General features: G+C 38.8%; 1 protein-coding gene across 1 annotated transcript in view; it reads left to right on the top strand.

Annotated features, from left to right (window-relative positions):
• The window catches only part of pde5ab (phosphodiesterase 5A, cGMP-specific, b), a 112,004-nt gene that overhangs the window by 21,881 nt on the left and 68,687 nt on the right, over nucleotides 1-21,436 (top strand). Inside the window, exons 5-8 of the mRNA XM_059354949.1 lie at nucleotides 1,374-1,445; nucleotides 2,371-2,460; nucleotides 2,550-2,687; nucleotides 20,817-20,884. Coding sequence (XP_059210932.1) covers nucleotides 1,374-1,445; nucleotides 2,371-2,460; nucleotides 2,550-2,687; nucleotides 20,817-20,884 — 368 coding nt within the window. The remainder of the gene's footprint in view (nucleotides 1-1,373; nucleotides 1,446-2,370; nucleotides 2,461-2,549; nucleotides 2,688-20,816; nucleotides 20,885-21,436) is intronic.

Below are 21,436 nucleotides of genomic sequence, written 5' to 3'. Positions count from 1 at the left end.
TCATCTCAAGGCTGTTTTAAGCAGATAGAGTTTGCTTGGTTGTGATGTAGATGGCTCTGTTTTCATTATGTATGTACAGTACGTAAGTAGTGATGGGATATAAACCAAATATATTCAATATCTTGTTGATTGCTCTGTGTGAGATGGAGGCTTAGCCGTGGTATTATGGAATTTTGGTTTACCAGGATATTCAGAAATTCGGACTGATTTTTAAGAAGTAATGATGTTGCTTAATAAGTCTATGTAAACTGGTAGTCATGCTGTTGTTTGGTTGCCAACAACCTTGCTTCTGCCAACAGAGGTCAGTCTCTAGATAGCCTAGCTAAGAAACATGGCAAGTTGCTGACTTTTAAAACTTAAATGAGTCTGTCTTTGTTTGAGATTGAACCTGGTGATAACGGTGAGCCAGCCAACACAGACTAAGCATTTTTTTGAGATTTTTTTGAGAGTTGCTGCAAAGCTACTCAGCAGACAGCTGATCAGCTGGCAGAGAGCAGTGGTGGAAAGACAGCATGGATTTTAACATCATACTCATTGAATTAAGGACTTATTTTGTGGGCTGGTGCTTCCTGTGGTTGGTGTTTACACACTAAAACAACTTATACCGTACACCGTATGAAATGGAGAGGTATGACGGTGTGAAAAAATGGATACTTCCCAAGCCTAGAGGGATGTATAAAATTACTATTTTGGTAAACATGGAATATAAATTGTTCTGTAACTTTTTAAGCCCTCACCAGAAGGTCACCATCCAGACCAATTCCTTTGAGGGTGTTAATTATGAGTCATATGTTTTTGTACCTGCACAGATGCACGGAACAGGAAAAGAGTCTGGAGAGAGGGAAAGAAGTGAAGTGCCAAAGTGACTTTATATGTAGCTACTAGTGATTGTAGCAGTGTCAGACCACCAAGCCTTATTTACATAAATGAACCATCGTAGCCGTCAGCTGTTCTGTCCGCCTGGAGGACATAGTGCCCTGCTAGCTCACTGGAGCTATCAGGAATGCTGCTGTTGGAGCATATCTCAGGAAAATCATTATGTAGCAGTCCATAATCCATTTATGAGTTGTGATCCGTAGCCGAAGTTCATACATTTTGTTCAAGGCGAGGAAAATGCTGGGTAGTGATATGCTGGGAAGTGATAGCCGATAAGGAGTTAGCCTTGTTTATAGTCTCCTTCCCACTCGGTGGAGCTGGATTGGTAGCCCTGCCATCACTGAACTCTGGTGCGAGTCTGACATTGCCGCCTTTGCCAGGACACTATGGCCCAGAGGGCGTCAGTCCTTTTTTTTTTTTACCACATCTATGTACAGGAACTAATTCTCATTTTTAGAGCTTTTTCTGTTGTATTTTCTTCATTGTATCCATCACAGGTAGTTGGAGTGGCTCAGGCTATCAATAAAAAATGTGGGGAGGACAGTGCCTTCAGTGAACAGGATGAAAAGGTCAGTAAAGTCCACTGGTTCTCCTAGAGGACTCACATTTTGTTCATGTGTCAAAATTGAAATCAACAAACAAATGTTGTTGGCTAGAGGTTGACCGATATATTGGGCTGATATTTGCATTTTTTACTTGTATCGGCATGGGCCGATACGTGCGTGCATTCGCCGATCAATTGGCCAATTTCACTGAGCCAACAGCAGGCAAGGCTCGGTGCAACATCTGCCATTCTCTGGTGAGCTGCTGCTGATACCGGAAAAAAGAAAAACACATCAAATATGTGGACTCATCTGAGGCGCCACCACCTCAAGGCCTAGAACAACATACACATTGTTTGCTATCCAACTGTTAATATGTTTTGTTAATAAATGTTTCTTTTTTTTGTTTGAATTTAGACTTGTGTAACATTTATTATTATTATTATTATTATTATTATTATTATTAATACTACTACTACTACTACTAATAATAATAATAATTCAATTTTTATAGCACTTTTAAAAGGTACTCAAAGTCGCTTTTGTTATCGTGTCATTTTTATCATGTAAATGGAGGGAGAAAAGGCAATATGGGCTTCAAGAATCAGCCCAAAAAAATCAGCAGCACATACTGGGGATCGGTTAAGACTGATGTCAAAATAATCGATTTCGGCATCGGCCTTAAAAAACCTGTATCGGTCGACCACTATTGTTGGCAAACTATTTTGTTTTTGACTAAGGTGTTGGGCAGATGGCATAAACAAGGCTGCCAAGACCTGTATCAAAATGTGTGTCTCCCAGATACACTGAAAATAAGTGTCCTTTACCTTCCTACCCTTCTTTATTGATTTAGCTTTTTCCTGTGCAACAGTTCAGTCTTGTTTTCTCTTATTCCTTTCTTAGCGTTCTTTGTGTGTGGTGCTCAGATGTTGTTGTGTTTTTTCTCCAACAGGACTTCTCAGCCTATCTGGCCTTTTCAGGCATTGTCCTGCACAACGCTCAGCTCTATGAGACATCGCAGCTGGAAAACAGACGCAATCAGGTGTGTGTGAATGTGTGTCTTTGAAGGTGTGTGTATGCATGGATGCAGCTCTGAATATTATGTATTCTTCTGTGGCTGATTGTGAGCAGGTGCTGTTGGACCTGGCCAGCCTGATCTTTGAGGAGCAGCAGTGTCTTGAGGTTTTACTGAGGAGGATCGCGGGAACCATCCTGTCCTTTATGCAGGCCCAGGCTTGTACCGTCTTTATTGCTGACGACGACTCTATGGTCAGCACACACACACACACACACACACACACACACACGGTACTCCGTCTTCCTCCCACAGTCCAAAAACATGCACTTAGGTTAGGTTTAATGACTCTAAATTGCCCTTAGGTGTGTATGAAAGTGTGATTGTCTGTCTCTATGTGTCAGCCCTGTGATAGTCTGGAGACCTGTCCTGGGTGAACCCCGCCTCTCACCCAATGTCAGCTGGGATCAGCTCCAGTCCACCACGACCAAGTGCGGATAATGAATGAATGAATAGTGATATTAAGCTAATTTCAGTAGATATGTAGCTTTCAGGTGGCTGTAAGCGGTTAGCTTGTGAATTCAGCCAAGTTTACCACAAGCAAGTTGCCCTGAAATGATCATTGAAGTGGCTCAGTGATACCCCAGTTTCATTTCAACAACTGATGGATAATTTACAAACAAAGCACCAGCTTATTGTCATGCTAAATAAAGAACCCTTTGAAATGACCTGGTTTTCTGCAATAATTTGTCATAAAATGTGATCTGATCTGCATCCCAAATCCCAAGTAAAGACAAACACAATGGCCCTCATCTATCAAGCGAGCGTAGAAACCAGTGCAGATCCGAGTGTGTATTTCATCTTACGACAGGGTTCACGTGTGATTTATCAAACGATCGTATCTCACCAATCACATCGTAAAAATGATCGGCTGTTGATAAATGTGGCGGCTCGAAACTTGCGTAATTTAAATACCACGCCCTAATATATACCCGATTCAGATGACTCGCCTTCAGAGTTTACGACACCGAAGGGCACAATACGGCCAAAAAGAGGATTTTTTCACCCTCTAAAGTCAGCTTTATTAGCAAAGTGCACCGTTACCATTAACAATAGGGGCAATATAGACATATTACAGAAATACGCAGCGACGGAGGTTTATGAAATAAAAGTACTTATAGTTATAAAAATCAAACAAGTTCACTGAATATTTTACATTAGAGCACAGACTTAGACGTTTTCAGCTTTTTGGTTGAAGGAGGTAAACAATGTTTTAAAGTAAGTTTAAATACAAAAAGAAGAGGAATTTCTCAGTCAGAAAGTGAAACGCTGACGTCCAACAGCTGCAACACAACAAACTAGTTTTGTTTGGCAGCATAAAAAGTGAAAAAGAAGGAAATCAGTGGTGCTGTCAGCAAAGTAGCGGACTATTAAACTCCCGGCGAGGTTTGAGTAATTAATTTATACATCGTGATATATAAAGCCTAATATTCTATATAATATCCGAACTATTATTATGATGGAGATATATTATTCACCTCTTTACGTTTACTAATAATGATGTCCTAGTCAGAGGAGCGTGTGACAGCGCTGATTGGAAATGTTTCTATTCGGGCAGCACCGCTGGTAAAAGAGACGCTGACGCTCCGGTGTCGGAGCTGGATAACAGTAAACAGCAGAATACAACAACATTTAATATCCTCGGCTGGTATTCTGTTTAAAGAATTTCACGATCGCAGGGTGTATTTATTTTTGGATGATGTTTTAATGATAAATTATGTAGTCTTAACATGTTTTGCTTTGTCACTATTAAAAATCAAAACACCACAGAGTTTTATCAGCTCCAGGCATCGATACTATGGTCTAAGATCAATTCTCCGACTCAGACGTGTGGACTTCACGCTGACTCAAATTTGCGTACACGAGCTGAGAGCAGACGTGAGATCTGATCGTACCGTCAGCTAACGTCCAAATTGATAAATGCCGAGGCTTGCGTAGGAATCAACTTACGCCCACTTTACGCTCACTTTCTGACGTACGCTCGTTTGATAAATGAGGGCCAGTGTGCTTAACCTAATACAACACAAACAATTACAATATTGTTTAATAGATGTGTTTAATAATGTCTTTATTAAACACATCTGTTTAACACTCATAGTGCTGGTGGAGTCCAATCAATGAAACAAGATTTGAGTGAGGTGTAGAGCTACTTTGACCTGTAAAACATTAAAACTATTTGAGTTTGCTACTCACAAGAAGCATCTGCTCATGTGAAACATGCCTCGCAAAAAAGAGATCTTGCCGAAGACCTGCGATCAAGAATTGTTAATTTGCGTCATACTGGAAGTAGCAAGTTACACAGTAACCTCAAAGACTTTAGGTATTCACCAGTCCACAGTTAGACAAACTGTCCACAAATGGACATGAGTTAGTGCTGTGGCTACTCTCCCTAGAAGTGGGCACCCAGCCAAGTTGACTAATGGATGCAGAAAACGAGGTTATTTCAAAGGGTTCAGATACGTTTTCTTGCCACTGTATATCTAAATAATCTCCAGTTGAATGATTGTAGTCTATGTTGAACATGTCCAGGCTGCTAACAGTGATTCAATTTGTGGCTTCTGACATTGTAGTTTCTCATAGGTTCAGTTTATGTCATAGATTTACCAGCAATGACCAAAATCAGTTTTCACAAAAAAACTTTGGGCAAGTATTTAAAAGTTTCCTATGATTTCCTAAAAAAACAGCTGGTATGTAACTGTTAATTCATAGGAAATGCACTTGAAAGAATGAAGTGAAGCAATGGAAGTACATTTCTCAATAGAGTCATGGAGAAAAAATATTTATGTATTGTACTTTGAAGCAACTGCACCACTGCATTGGTCGAGTGGAACTGGTGGTTACTGGAAAGCAATTTGTGTTTTCAAAAAGTCCCTGGGTGAATGTGAAAGTTATTTATTTTCCAATAACTACTCTAAAATTGTTTTATAAGATTTTGGATGAAATATAATAAACTAAGGGTTGAGTCTTATCTCCACAGTCTGTGTCAGTGTGAAACTGCTGTGTGGAGGAGCTAAATAAACCCAGCAGGAATTACTGGGTTTTAGGGGGAGATAACAGGTCAACAGTTAGATGTCATATTAAAGTGTACAGTGTAGAGCATTTGAAAGCTGTGAACCTGAAAATTAATCTGAGATGCAGCTCAGGTGCAGCTTGTCTTGAATCTGTATATAACATTTTGTTTTTTGTTGGGCGCCTATTCAAATGTTGAACTCAAAGTTCATAGTGCATGACATTATGGTGGTTGAATATGATGGCTATACAGACATTCAATTATGTCTCATAAGTATTGGGGTTGATACAATTTGTAATACAGGTTTGATGCAAAAATCAACGTTCAAACAGTGAGGTTATGTTTAAAAAAAAATCCCACTACAATGAAATGGCTACTATTACATTAATACTTTGGTCTCTTTCCAGTTAAAAGGGAGACATGTGGTTTTCAACATAAATTATTTTCATTCAGATTTCTTTGAGTCAAGGCGACCCCTTTAAAACTGGCCATGTCAGTTTCCAAATTTTAGATTAGGCTTGGGCAGTACCTTTTTTTTTTTTTGATACTGTCAGACCTTTGTGACATTTCACCAGGGCAGGGTACACAGGGTACACATGTGTCTCTTCAGGCTGTCTGCAGTGGCTCCCTGTGTCTGTGACAAAATAATTATACGAAATGAATACTGATTTCTTTACATTTTTATTTATCATTGGGTTGGCCCATTGGAATTTGTATTCTTCAATTGTAGAAATGTGCTGCTAATATGTGGCATAGCATTACAAAGTCAACTAAAATTTGCATCATAGCTTACGAAACTTAAGAAAGTCTACGGCCCAGTGCCTTAACCTCTATATTTTGTCAACTTCGAGTCTAGTTTTGAGTTTTTCTAGCTAGATGAGCTTTCAATTCCAAATTTCCTGCGATATTTCTTCGGTGTCCAACCTCTTATTTGCACTTTGGCCTTCGCTGCATTCTCATATTAATAGATGTTCATTATGGCCTAGTAGTCATGTTGATAGGTTCATTTAGACTTAGTTAGGCTGTTTTATCTTTAATGTCAGGCTCAAAATAAGTGTTGCGGCTCCATTCCGACATTTTTTCTCTTTTTTTGGCCAACAATGGCTCTTTTGTTAGTCAAGGTTGCAGACCCCTGCACCAGGGTATACAGTAGAAACTGACCTCTGGTGGTGCTGTGCACTACACATAAAAAAATGTATTTCTATAAAGTCCTACTGCTAAGATTTCTAAATATACCAGATACCCTGATGAACTAGAACAGCTCCTGTCTACCTGGACTCTGAAAAGCTGTATATGTATATATACTACTGCCATGTGTATTTCAAATAAGCCCCCTTCATTTTTTTTATTGATAAAAAAATATACATTTTTAATCATACAAATTTGATCTATTCAGATGTGCGATCTCTTTCCTCTCATTAGTTATTTTTATTGTCTCAGCTCCTATCATATGGCCTGTAGATGATATTTGGAGTAGGAGTGGTCAGTCTGCTTGCTAAACTTACATGTAGCCATAAAACTGTTTACATACAAAACCAAGCTACCCTAATACTCAGCAGATAGAGCTGGACTTAAACAATGCTTTTATAACGTTGTAAAACAAACTGTACCAATAAATATGTATGTATAATATAGATGTTGATTTAACCATTTATAATTTAACCATAATTGATGAGTAGTTAGACTGCATTCCAGATATGACATTTGTTGGGTTGATATTATATTCATAGGCTAACATGTAACACGTGTATACACGCATATGATTCTGTTCATCCTGGACCACAGATGTCATCAAACTTTTGTTAACGATGGTTAGCTAACTTAACATTTATGTAAAAGCTTGGCAAGCTAACGTTACATACTTAAATGGAAAGTGGGACAGCATTTAGTAAAGATAGGAAACTGAGCAGCATGCTGGCTAACCAAGGTGCCCAAATGAGCAATCCCAAAAAAGATTTAATCCGACTTTTGTTAATGAAACAATAACCGTGTGTCGCTCTGTGCTAACCGGTAGGTCTTTGATTTTGCCAGAGCAAAATTATTAACCACCAACAATTTAAGAGCTGATACCTAGCCATTTCCCATGATTTTCTTGATGATAACCAAATCATTGTCAAGAAAACCATGGAAAATGTCTAGATATCAGCTCTTAGATTAAACTCTTATCAGCTATTTTAGTTGTTATCATTATATTTATCCAAACAAATGTACCTTTAGTTGTGCCAGGCATTAAAATGAACAAGAAATGGAAGAAAACAAGGGTGGTCTAATAAGATTTTCCATGATTGTATTTAAAGCGACACGCTGTTCTCGTCGTATACACAACTCTCAGCAGGTGGCTTTTCCAGTTCTACCTTACTCACCAGAGTGTGACTGACTCACAAACTTATGTGCTTGTGGTTTAACCTCAGGACCTGTTGCTTGTGGTGGACAGTTAGAACTTTCCAGGCAAATGTTGCTCTTGTGAACTGTTGTTACGTAGCAGCCCACACGAGAACGCATGAGGGAGACAACTGTGGTAGACCTTTTTTTTCACATTTGACTATTAGATAAACAAATGTGCAGATAAGAATTTTAGCATCCAGTGTTCCCTCAGAGAGGATGAAGGATTAGACTGTACAGTAGTTAGCAGCTCTAGTTTCTGCCTAAAAAGAAAAGGAATATTTCACATTACACACAAACTGAGGCTCTTAGAGACTGTTATGTCACCTGTGTTTTTAGCGTGTCCTCGGCAGAGATTACTCACTCAGCAGAGTGCATGGAAAACGAAAGCCCCAGAGAGGAGGCACAGGCGCCGATGTAAGAGGAAGCAGAAGTGAGGCAAGTAAGCTTCGACGAAGATCAACTCACATAAACCTGCTGTACCCAGTGTCTCTCATGCCAACATCACCAGGCTGCTTGAACACTAACGGGTTTAGTCCAGCCTTGGAGCTAGCAGGCAACATTATGTACTGTACAGTCCCCACAACTGACTCAGCATCACATCTACCTGTTTCTCTTCTCTACTGGGCTGTTGGTTTGTTTGTAGGTCTTAATTTTAGACAAGCTGTCTACAATTGCGGACATCCCATAAGGTTCTTAAGCAATGAAACCGTTCACTACTCCTGTGATAAGGAAAACAATTGAGAAAAATTGGCAATGGGAGATATTTCTAGTCTGCATAGTTCATAGAACCCATCGGGTCAGCTATAAACCCAATAAAGGTAACGTTAGGCTAGCAAGATTTAAAGTTAACATTTTGTTGGGTTGACAAACGGTACATTTAATTTGACAGTTTGTTTAACAAGACTAGCAAGCTATCTAATCATGTCATGATTAGATAGCTTGTCCAAATGAAAATTTTCACAAAATATTGAGATATTGTTGAGGCGATTACTTATGATAAAATATACCAGTGGGTTCAAAGGGACAGCTCTGTGTTACAGTCTCCATCCTGTGGTGTTAAATGGAACTACTTAGTAGCAGTCCATTGTCAGGTATTAATAGACAAACTGCAGCCAGTCAAAATTGAGCATTCACTCAAGACAGTGTGCATAGATTTATGTCCATTTTTTTATATGTACATCTAAAAAAAACAATGGATATTAAAAAAACAAAACAAACATCATATATCATCTCCTGTGGAAAGTTGAATTCCTGAGGTGGTGCAGGAAGTCCTCTGCTGGGGCTTTTTTTTTATGATGTTGTTAATGTTAGACACTAACTTTAGGTCCTGGGAGATGTTTTCCAAAGTAGACAGTGTTGTTTAGCATGGTAAAGCTGGCACCACCTGAGGTCAGCTGTCAGTTTCAAGTTTCAAGTTTCGAATGTTCAGCTTAAGGTTCTAATGGCCGCACCAGAGAGCCAGCTGTGCAACCTCTTGTCTGAATGCAGACTCATCACCTTCCTGCATTAGGCAGATAACATTGGTGAACATTAACATATGGGTCTTCTGAGATGCAGCTTTAATGTGGAGGAAGAAGAGCAGTGGGGAGAGCACACATCCCTGAGGGACACCCGTGCTGATTGCCTGTGTGATGGATGTGATTTTCCCTGGCACCACCTTCTTCTTGCATGTATTTTACCACATTATAGCTTGTGGTACAGATGCAGATGTAAAAGCGAGGATAGGTAAGGCAAGGACATCATTTCTACTTCTCAAGAACATCTGGAACTCTAGAGAGATACAGGGAACGACTAAAATCAGAATCTTTAACTCCAATGTAAAATCCGTCCTGCTCTATGGGGCAGAGACATGGAGAATCAATAAGATCACAATAAATAAAGTGCAAACCTTCATAAACAAATGTCTCAGAATAATCCTGAAAATCTACTGGCCGAACAAGATCAGCAACAACGATCTGTGGACAAGAACGAAACAACCCCCAGCAGCAGACGAAATTGGACGAAGAAGATGGAGATTGATTACGCAAACCAGTGCCAAACACCACCAGACAGGCTCTGACCTGGAACCCTCAAGGGAAGAGAAGCAGAGGACGTCCTAAAAACACCTGGCGCCGGGACCTACAGGCAGACACAAAGAGACTGGGAGGCACCTGGTCGCAGATAGAAAAGAACGCCTGTGACCGTGAACTCTGGAGGTCCCTTGTCGACGGCCTATACCCCAGTAGGGTGTAAGGCAGATGAATGATGAATAGTATGCAACTTAAACAGGGTCGACATCAATAACTCTGTCTGCAAAAAACAATCTGTCAGTGAGTGTTTGAGAGGGAGGGGCCTATATAGCGGCTTGATTAGTGATCAGAGGCAGCTAAGGCCGCGTTCAGACTGCCAGCCAAAATACGATTTTTAGCCCATCCAGATTGGAACTGGATGGCTCTTCAGAAGTCTGAACAGTCACAAATCACATGAAATCCGATTTTTGCGAAGCGGATCGAAACCACCTTCGGGAGCTAGTTTCAGATCACATTTGGACAGATCAGTCTGAACCGCTCCAAACACTCAGATCGGTTTTGACTGTCCGTGACGTCACTCTATGCGTAGCGCCGGCAGCGCGGAGACAAGGTGTCCACCGGCAGCCGCGCCCGACTCATGCAGGCCCGACAGGGGCGTCCACCCGTCCGGTTTCTCCCCTGGTGCGTCTGAGATATTCTGCACCTCTACTTGACAGTGATAAGGCCAATATACTGAGGTGACCTGCCTCCCTCATGTGTGTTGTTGTTGTTATTGTCGCTGTCGCAATTATATGACGTCTGACGCCGTTACTATGGCAACCTGTCAGATCAGTCAATAATGTGGCCCAGTCTGAACAGAGCCATATCCGATTTGGACACTCGCTAAAAACAGTGTGGACAGTCAGCCCTAAAAATCGTATTTGAGTAGAAATCTGATTTGAATCAGATTGGCCTGCAGTCTGAACGTGGCCTAAGAGGGCAGGTGAATGGAGTTGGGCTGATGAGGTAGGAATGGCTGGCAGATAGAGTGGAAAATTACTGGGAGAGGGGCGTCCCGGTGGCTCACACCGGTAGAGCGCTGACCATGTATGCGGTGTGCTGCGGTGGAGCCGGGTTCGAATCCGGCCTGAGCTCCCTTTGCCGCACGTCTTCCCCTCTATCACCCCCTTTCAATCTCTCACTATCAATAAAGCAACAAAATGCCAAAAAAATAATCTTTAAAAAAAAAGAAAATTACTGGGAGAGTGAGTACTGCAGGAATGACAGAAGGGTGTAAGGTAAAAAAAATAAAAAATTAATACGTCACAGCAGCTTTAGAAACAGCTTTACAGAACATGAGTACAAGGCGTTTTTTTTCCATTGGAATGAAATAAAAGTTTAACTGAACTTGAAATGAAAAGCCGCTTTCAGGAGCATAATGCCTTCTGTCAGACAGATCCTCTGACAATCCTGACAAAATAGAAATGCCGTAGTTTCTGTTTTGCAAATCAAGTTTTATAGGACAGTTTTATGTGCAAAGTAGACAATTGTAGTTGGCCATGTTTTAATGTAAATACAGGCTCTTTCACTTTACTGAATCACACACACACATGCATACGCCAAACACTGTTAGAGATTTCTGTGGGCATTAACGTTTGTTTCGGCTTGTCCTCCTCAGCTTGTCAAGTGTCTGCAAAACCCACACAGAGACACTTCACGGTCACACACAGAAAATAAGCCCACAGGAAAAGGAAGAAAATTAACTGTCATACACCGAGGAAGATTGATTGATTGGTTACTGTTCACACATCTGGATTGGTGCAAGGCTTGTAAAAAATCACTTGCATACATGGAATACCTACAATATACAATTTACATTAGAGCCTGACTGATATGGGAATTTTGAGATGGATACTGATACCCATTTTATAGAGGAAAAATTCACATTTTACCAATATAGGGAATTATCGAGCTGTAATGGAAAAGGACCTTTTCTGTGTGGATTGTGCAATGATTTTGCATTGATATGACTTTGCAAATGTACTCTTTAGGCTGTTTTCTTACACCAATAGCTTACATTAATTATTATTATTATACATTATTTTACATTATACACATAGGGTGCGACAATGTGAACCAATTCTAGAAACGATAACTGTGAAAATAAATAACATATCAATAATAAATAAATATTAATAAAAAACATAATATTATAATATTAATAAATAAAACATAAAATAAAAAGCAAAGTATACATTAGTTTCTGATTATTTAAATGAAGAATAGATACAAATTTAAATAAATTGCTTTTACATATCTAAATCACCCCAAGCATAATTTTCTGTATCATGTGTTCTGTAAGGTTTTCTTTATGGATCAATTGTGTAAATGGATCAGGCTATAATTTACATTTATGATTCATACATTCTGTATATACCTGTAATACACATACACTGTTACACATAAAACACTGAAAAAGCACACAGAGCATACATGTTTTTGTTCATGGGCATTTCAAAATGAAAGTATATTGTATTGTAGTACCTCAGAGAGTTCTGTAGCTGCTTCTGGCTTATGCAAGTTATGGTCAAAAATACAGCTCCTTCTAAGTTTAAAAGCTTTTAACACCAAAATTCAAATATACTTTAGAAAATCTGCATAAAAGCTTTTACGCTCGTTTGAGGTGGTTTTGTCTTTTTTCAAAAATAGTTAATGCGCTAAATGGGAGATGAAAACACTTTTTCCAAATACGTTTTAAGATTTAACTTGCATGACTGATCAGCTGTTTCTGCTCTGACATGAAATAACAATTACAAGTTGCCCAATTAAATCCAATTCCTGAAGACATCTCTCCATCCATTTTCTCTCATGGGTGGCCAAAGTTGTCCGATTAGCTACCTTATTTTTGATGTTGATTTTTCTTTCTTACACAATCTCTTCTTCTTCTTTTTTACTGGAAGATTAACCTACAGCAATACCTTACACTGCCATCTTCTGGTCAAAGTATGTTCATGCAACTTTGTTAATTGATGTTAGTTGATGTAAACATCCATATTGCACATTTTCTTTAATGCAACATTTCAAAAATTTTGCATCTAATATAGCTTCAACTTTAATGGTAACATGTCTAGTGACACAGCTAATGTACGCACAATAAGACTATCCATCCACAAAATGGAGAGTTCAGACAGATGTCCCCCATTAGAGCAGGGCTAAACAAAGAACTCTCTGGCTTATTGTAGTACATAAAACTCCCTGGGTGTTTAACGTCTTTGGGCTAAATTGGAGCTTCATACCAGGGCAGATTATTTTTATTTTTATTAAATGAAATGTCCAAAATGTATTATACTTACAAGGTAACAATTAAGTCTAATTAGTCCTGGCTACAATGTTTTTCTTCCATAAATATCATTAGATTTGCATTAAACGTAAAAGTCATCTTTAAAGATTGCCAGAAACAAATTGTTATTGATACAGTAAAGTATAAGTTGGCAAGAACATTCATTAAGTGACTCAAAATAGCAACTTGATAAGACCACAATGTGTTCAATATTCTGATATGTTCATCTTAAACATTTATTTTAAAGTATGTGGATTCTAATTAATTAAAATAAACTATTTGTATTGTAATATTGTCAGGTTAGATGCATAAAACTACTTCAGGCCTCATCCTTATCACTGTCTTTTTCAGTAAAGATCCAAACATGCAGGATGTCTTACTTCTCTGGCATTACTAATATTTTCAGTCATTTCCAATCTCACCACCGATCCTAACAACAAAATTTTAGCTTTATAATGTAATCAGATGGGCTGAAGGCTGACTGTACTAAATGTCATGTTATTCTAAATACTGGTGACACTAAGTATCAACTACATAGCCAATTCACAATTCAATATTTATGTTAAGGTCTGAGTTAACGGGGTGGGGAATGCAATGTCATTGAAGTGGTTCAGATTAGCTTACAAAACATTGAAGTTTAACTTCCTCTTGTTTTATTATAACCAGGTTGGACCCACTGAAACCAAGGCTTTTGTTTTAAACATAACAAACTGGACAGAGTTTCTGAGAAATGCAGCATACTAGTTTGTTTCTGGCACTTTGGACACACTGGCCTTCATTTATCAAACCAGCGTAGAAACCAGTGCAGATCTGATCGTATATTTCGTCTTACGACAGGGTTCAAGTGTGATTTATCAAACGATCGTATCTCGCCAATCACAGCGTGAGAATGATCGGCTGTTGATAAATGTGGCGGCTCGAAAACAAGCGTCATTTAAATGTCACACCCTATTATATATAATATAGATATAATAATACCTGATTCAGAAGGCTCGCCTCCAGAGTTTACCACACCAAAGGACGCAATACGGCCAAAAAGAGGATTTTTTCCCCTTAAAGTCAACTTTATTAGCAAAGTGCACCGTTACAAATAACAACAGGAATACTCAGTGACGGAGGTTTATGAAATAAAAGTACTTATTGTTATAATCTCAAACAAGTTCGGTGAATATTTTATATATAGAGCACAGGTTTAAACATTTTCATAGCTTTTTGGTTGAAGGAGGTAAACAATGTTTTAAAGTAAATTTTAATTCCAAAAGAAGAGGAATTTTTCAGAGGCAGAAAGTGAAACGCTGATGTCCAACAGCTGCAACACAACAAACTGGTTTTGTTTGGCAGCAAAAAAAGTGAAAAGGAAGGAAATCAGTGGTGCTGTCAGCAGAGTAGCAGTGGACCATTCAACTCCTGGTGAGGTTGGAATATTTAATTTATACATTGTGATATATAAAGCCTAATAACCTATATAAGATGCAAATGTTATTGTTTTGCTTTGTCACCATTAAAAAACAAAACACGTCAGAGTTTTATCAGCTCCAGGCATCGATACTAGTATAGTCTAAGATCAATTCTCAGACTCAGACGTGTGGACTTCACGCTGACTCATATTTGCATACACGAGCTGAGAGCAGACTGAGATCTAATCGTACCCTCCACTCACGTCCACATTGATAAATGCCGAGCCTTGCGTAGAAATGATCGTGCGCCCACTTAACTGGGGATTTCCACCGGACGCGTTACAGCAGCAGCACGTCTCCACAGCGTTTTTGCTGCGTCTGTCAATTCACACCGGGCGCGTTACAGCAGCAGCACGTCAGCTTAGCGAGCCGGCCGTATACACGCGAGATCACGAGATCACGCGATAATCCTGACCATACGGGAGACCGCAAGGTCCCGTGATAAACTCTAAACTCTATTTATACAGTCTATGGATAAACTGTGTGTATAAAGTAAACAACAACAACAAAAACCAACTTACTTTGCTTCTCTGAGGTGAAAGATATGTTGATCTGACCATCTATCCTTATAAAAACAATATGTTATGTCATAAATGATTGTATGATGTTCCACTTCAACAATCAGTCTCTTGTCGTCCGTGTCGCCGATCCTCTGAGACCCTTTGATTGATTGATTGCTGATCTGGTGCCCCGGTCATAACATAAAGTTGATGTCAAGTAGTTTTAGGCTGCATGAACTGCGTATTGTGTTTTATTTTGAAAGGGGCGGAAGTGTTTTACGCTGATTCTGAGTCGGACTTCCTGTCTGGTGCGATCTGCTCTGTTGAGATTCACACGATTTGGCAGCATCTCGCGGAGAAATAGAAGTCCTACCTAATGCTCGCGTAGAGACGCTGACGTGACGCTGCTGTAACGTTACGCTACGCGCCCGGTGGAAATGCTCTCATTGATTAGAGTGTTACCTATTTGCAACGGCATACGCGACGCTGACGTGACGCTGCAGTAACGCGCCCGGTGGAAATCAGGCTTTACGCTCACTTTCTGTCGTACGCTCGTTTGATAAATGAGGGCCAATGTGTTGGCGCTCAATGTAAATATGGCGTTCAGTCAGACCCCACAGCTCTTTATCACCCCAGGGTTCCCCAGCAGACTCACCCAGACCTGATCCTGATAGTGTCCTCTCGGATCGTCCAGAGTAACAGTAAATTAAATATCATTATCATTTTCTCTGCAAACAAAATTATATTCACCCCCTGTGGATAGGGGGCAATGGCTTAACCACTGGAGGAAAATGAGTGTGCATTTATTTTTTTACTTTTTGTAATTTTAATGCACTTTAATATTATGAAACAGGATGTTTTATTTTGTGTAGACTATAAACTAAGCTCCATGCACTCTGTTACAACCCAGTGTAATATATAGCGCACATGTGTATGTTTGTCCCTCTCATGACCTCAGGGTTACCAGACCGTCTGACCGACTGTCTCCCTTTCTTTTATAACCCTTCCCCTTCCCTCCCTTCTCTCTCTTTCCTTACTAAACATTTACACTGAGATTAGGGACTTTTACTGGCCTTATCTGCCAGACGGCCCATTGTATACAGGTGTCAGTGTAAAGTGTCTGTAGTTTCTCAAGCAGGACCCACAGGTCTTTGGCTTTTTATGCAACCTTTCCCCTAGGAAAGGAGCTTTCCTGTAGGAAGTCTAATAAATGACAGTGCTGCTCTTGAACCCTCAACTCTGCCAGTTTTTAACATGTTGGCCTGCGTTGGCTCACCTCATTTTACTGCAGCGTGTTAATATGTGTGCTGATATGCACACAGTGGCCCTCATTTATCAAAAGAGAGTACGACAGAAAGTGATCATAAAGTGGGTGTACGAGCATTTCTACACAAGGCTCGGCATTTATCAATGTGGACGTGAGCGGAGGGTGCGATCAGATCTCAGTCTGCTCTCAGCTTGTATGCAAATTTGAGTCAGCGTTAAGTCCACACATCTGAGTCTGAGAATTGATCTTAGACTATAGTATCGATGCCTGGAGCTGATAAAACTCTGACGTGTTTTGTTTTTTAATGGTGACAAACCAAAGCATGTTTAGGCTACATCATTTATCATTAAAACCTCATAAAAAATAAATAAATCTTGCAACCGTGAAATTCTTTAACCAGTATACTCTCCGAGACTATTAAATGTTGTTTATTCTCCTCCACCACCGGTGGTGCCCGAATAGAAACATTTCCAATCACTGCTGCCACACGCTCCTCTAACTGGGACATAATTATTACTAAATGTAAAGAAGTGAATAATATCTCTCCATCATAGTAATAATAACAATATTTGGATATTATATATGCTATTAGGCTTTATGTATCACGATCAAGATTATAAAATTATAAAATTATTATTATAAATAATAAACATAATATTAATATAAATTATGATTATAAAAATAAAAACAAGAGTTTTTAAAAAAAACAATAACTAGCTGAAACTGTATTGTGTGGTTACAAAACTCACTAAAAAACTAAAACTACCTAAAATTATAGTGAAAAATGTCCTTCGTTTTCGTCTTTGTCAACTTTTTTCATACGTAAACCTTTTTGGTTGATATGAAATCTATTTCATCTATCTGGTTTTATGACTTAATAACCTTATTGGGACTGAGATGGATCAGATAAAGGAAATAAAGGAAACATTTATCGTGACTTTTTTAAATATGGCACTCAACAAATACCCCATTACAAAAAAAACAAAAAACTAAAACTAATAAAAACTGAACTAAAACTAAGCATTTTCCAAAAAATAAAAACTAATTAAAACTAGCAAACTCACTCTTAAAACTAACTTAATTTGAAAACAAAAAATCACAACGAAATTAAAACTAAAACTAATGAAAAATACAAAACTATTATAACCTTGATCACAATGTGTAAATGAAATATTCCAACTTCGCCGGGAGTTGAATGGCCCACTGCTACTCTGCTGACCGCAGCACTGATTTCCTTCCTTTTCACTTTTTATGCTGCGCATGTCACTCGTCACTCACAGCCATGGACCTCTCAGCTATTAAGGACAACCGGGTCCCTGAGTGATGGAAATCCTTGGAAATGCTTTAATTATGTTGATCCATTCAATGTTTACGTTATTGGATTCTGAGTAAAGTGCTTGAAACTACTTGAAATTGTAATTGCATTACTTTCATGCTATATAGCTTGGTCAGTGACACAATAAGAAACATTTTTTCATCCTAATTTGTCTCCCTTATATAGAATGCTCTCATTAAACATAATAGCATCTCGTTTGATGAAGTAAAATAATCCGTTTGTACACAAACACCTTACTACTTGTTTTAAAAATCACATTTAAGCTATTTCCAGACATTTTGAAAGTGCATTTTTAAGGTTCTGACAGAATTTGTCTTCAATAATCAGAAGCATGAAAATATACCTTGAAAATACTTGGAAAGTGCTTCAATGTGCAGCATTATATATTTACAGCAGTTTCAGAGAGTGGGGTCAAAATTTTTACTATGCTTTAAATTTCTTTCAATTAGGCTACTTTAATTATTAAAAGTAAAATACTAACACTTGTTTAAGTGTAATGAACATCTTGAGGAAAAATATCTAGGAGAAGTGGAGCTGAGACTTTGTCAATCTAAGTGAAACCCACCTCTGAGGTGGGATCAGAATGATCCTGAAATTTTGGTATCAAGTTGATCCAGATATCTGCCTTAAATTTTGAAATACCCCAATCCAGCCTTTTATCTGGAATCAAGGGAGGATTGGATTACCGGAGTGGAATCCTGATCTTCAATATGGATCCTTCTTTGAAATACCCAGTTTTCAGATCAGATCTAGATTTAATCCTATCCGAACAGGATAATCCTATCTGATCACTTTTGAAATACCGGCCCCTGGTAGCCCATACCATAATACAATAATAACTGCCCAAGCATAATACACTGATAAACTGGTCAATTCATATAACACCATTGTATATCAACAATACTCTTCCATCAATGCAGGCTAAAGTCAATTATCTAACATGTCATGGTATTAAAATGCATGTACTAATGGCAGTGGAAGAGTTATCACAACTTATTCTTTGGGTAGTATGTACGTCACAAATTGTAATGGTAATCTGTCTAATAATTGTCAAGAATTTTCACTTTAAACCACAAATGTAACCCTTAGTACAATTTATTGTCTGGGAACCGTTAACCTGTGTGAAATATGTAACAATTCGTCTTGTAGATGTAGATATATTTCGCAGGATAAGTGAAAAATGACCTGCTGATGGCGCTAGATAAGAAGCTAATACCAAATTCCTTTGCAGTTAATCCAATAAGTGTAAAGATATTTTAGTCTTAAACAAAGTAGCAGACCACTTTAGCAACACTGGACTCCCTAGAGCCACACTCTTGTTGCATGACTGAAACTACTTGGTTTTAGAGAAAGATTTCAGTCCTGTTGTTAACCCTTTGATGCACAACATATTGACACCCCTTTAAAGCACAACATGGGTCAAAAATGACCCGCATTCATTTCCCATGTTATTTAATGCGTGTGTTTCTGTGCTCTGTCTTTTGATCAGCTTACTTTATGATTGAATATTTCAAGTATTGTATAAATATCTTGTTTTTGATAACAACAGATCATTATTTCCATTTTGCCTTTCATACTTTATGAAGAAAAAAGGTTTTTGTATTGTAACATAGCTAACTACTTGGCTAAGTAGCTTGCTAAATTAACTACTTAGCCATGAAGTTAGCTAAGTTTTTAGCTTAGCAAGCTACTTGAAAAATGGATGGGTCATTTTTGACCTATGTTGTGCATTAGAAGAGTAGTGACACAAAAAAGGATTTTATTCAAAAATTAATAAAGGAAAACATAAAATTAGGATGTATGATGATAAAAAAAAACTAATTGAGGAAAACCTGGAATACTGAATGGAAATACTAATGAAAATAACTTACTGCAAATATATAGAACATAAAAACTCTGTCGGGTCACTTCAGACCCATGTTGTAGATCAGAGGGTTAAAAGAAAAAAAAAAGAAAAAAAATTCTAAATTCTTTAATTTTTCTTCCCTTGAGCCTGAACTTTTCCTCTAAATGATTTTGCAATGCTATGCTACTTCCGCCCTTGCTACCTAGTGAAACATTTGAACAACTAATAAAAGTGTCAGTCTTTTTTGTGTTCTTTCCCCAATGCTCAGCTCCACTTTTAAACATATAAATCACACAGCCTTGTGTAGTGTTATGGAGTGAAAGAAATGACTGGAGGTCGAAGATATAAATTGAGCAGATACTGATAACAACTGCCTGTAAAAAACATTCATGGACATGGACAAGGAAGGTGTCTTTGTCCTTCCTTGACATGGTTAACACTGACTGATGCTTCCCAAGAATATAAGAAGACAAGCCTGATTTATTTTCACCATTATCCTGTGTCATCCTTTTATAAATGTTCCGGCTTGCCAGAGACCCCAATAAAAGTCATAACATTGCCAGGTCCTTTTTCTGTTTAAAATAGCTTTATTACCCTCAACTAGATAGATCAGGGTGAACTTATGCCATAGAGGGAAGGTGTGTGTACGTGTGTGCAGGGGTAGGGCAAATTTTTCCAAAACCAAGAAACCTTGTCCATCATTAACATCCTGTCCCCACCTCTTAAAAAAGGAAAAGGATCCTTTGCAAGGGTCTGGGAGTGCAGGTTGAGAGAAAACACATCCCTATAAGGTGGGGAAAGGCGAAAGGAGCACTGGAATGTCAAAATAAACTCCTTCTGGCAGGGCTTGATGTGTAATATATCAGTGTCCCTATGAGATGTTTTTTAGTCAGTGTGTATGGTATTGTTGTTTAGCCTGTGGCATTTGGTTATTGGATTTTTGCCATAATGGCTTAATCAGAGGGAATGAGGTAGTGGATGCGGCCAGAAAACTCATGAGGTACTCTGCAGCAAAGCATGTAAGACCTTTTTTTAATTAAGAATCTAGAGTAAGACTAAACTAAACCAAAACCCTGTGTGTTCACCCGATCCTAATGACATTATACTTAGCACATGTTGCCCCACAGCAAGTCCTTGCCACACCACAGTGTGTATTATTTCAGACATATTAATGGCTTTTTATTCTTTTTGCAGAACTCCTTCTCCAGTGTCTTTCACATGGAATATGAGGAGCTGGGTGAAGTCCTGGACACCCCCAAGAGGTAAGGTGATCGCCCTCAACTGAAACCCATTATTTAATTAAAAGTCCTGCAGATTTGCCTTGGGGCACACTCCAGCTGTTTCCACCAGTCACTGGTTCGAGCGAATGTGTCCTTCATTATAATCATATGCATGCTCACAGAAGGAGAAGGTGAAAAATGAGGGATGTAAGGCCAAGGTTTGGCAGTAGTCTCATTGTGCCCAATGTGTCACTTTGAAATGCAAGAGAAAAGACAAGGCAGAGCAGCTCAGTCCAATAATCATACATTTACAAAGCTGATTTGCAGTCCCGTGGGATCTTCTTGAGGTAAACTTCTTCACCTGCCAAATAGGCAGACATTGGATCACCCGCTTTTGGCCCGGAGCTCTTGTTCTCATTAGCAAGGCTCTTTTGGCTCAGATAGTCTGTCTTCAGGGTTGAGCTTGATTTGACAGCTCCTCAATCACAACCTGTTTTTCATGATGAAGTGGGCACTTTAACTGTCTTGGAGGCAGTCTGAGACCTTTCCAAGAGGGTAAAACAATCATCCGTCACGCAAACAGACATAGTGGTT

Source organism: Centropristis striata, chromosome 17 (assembly GCF_030273125.1).
Source record: "Centropristis striata isolate RG_2023a ecotype Rhode Island chromosome 17, C.striata_1.0, whole genome shotgun sequence".
In the NCBI taxonomy this organism is placed as follows: domain Eukaryota; kingdom Metazoa; phylum Chordata; class Actinopteri; order Perciformes; family Serranidae; genus Centropristis; species Centropristis striata.
This window is presented reverse-complemented; position numbering and strand designations above follow the sequence as displayed.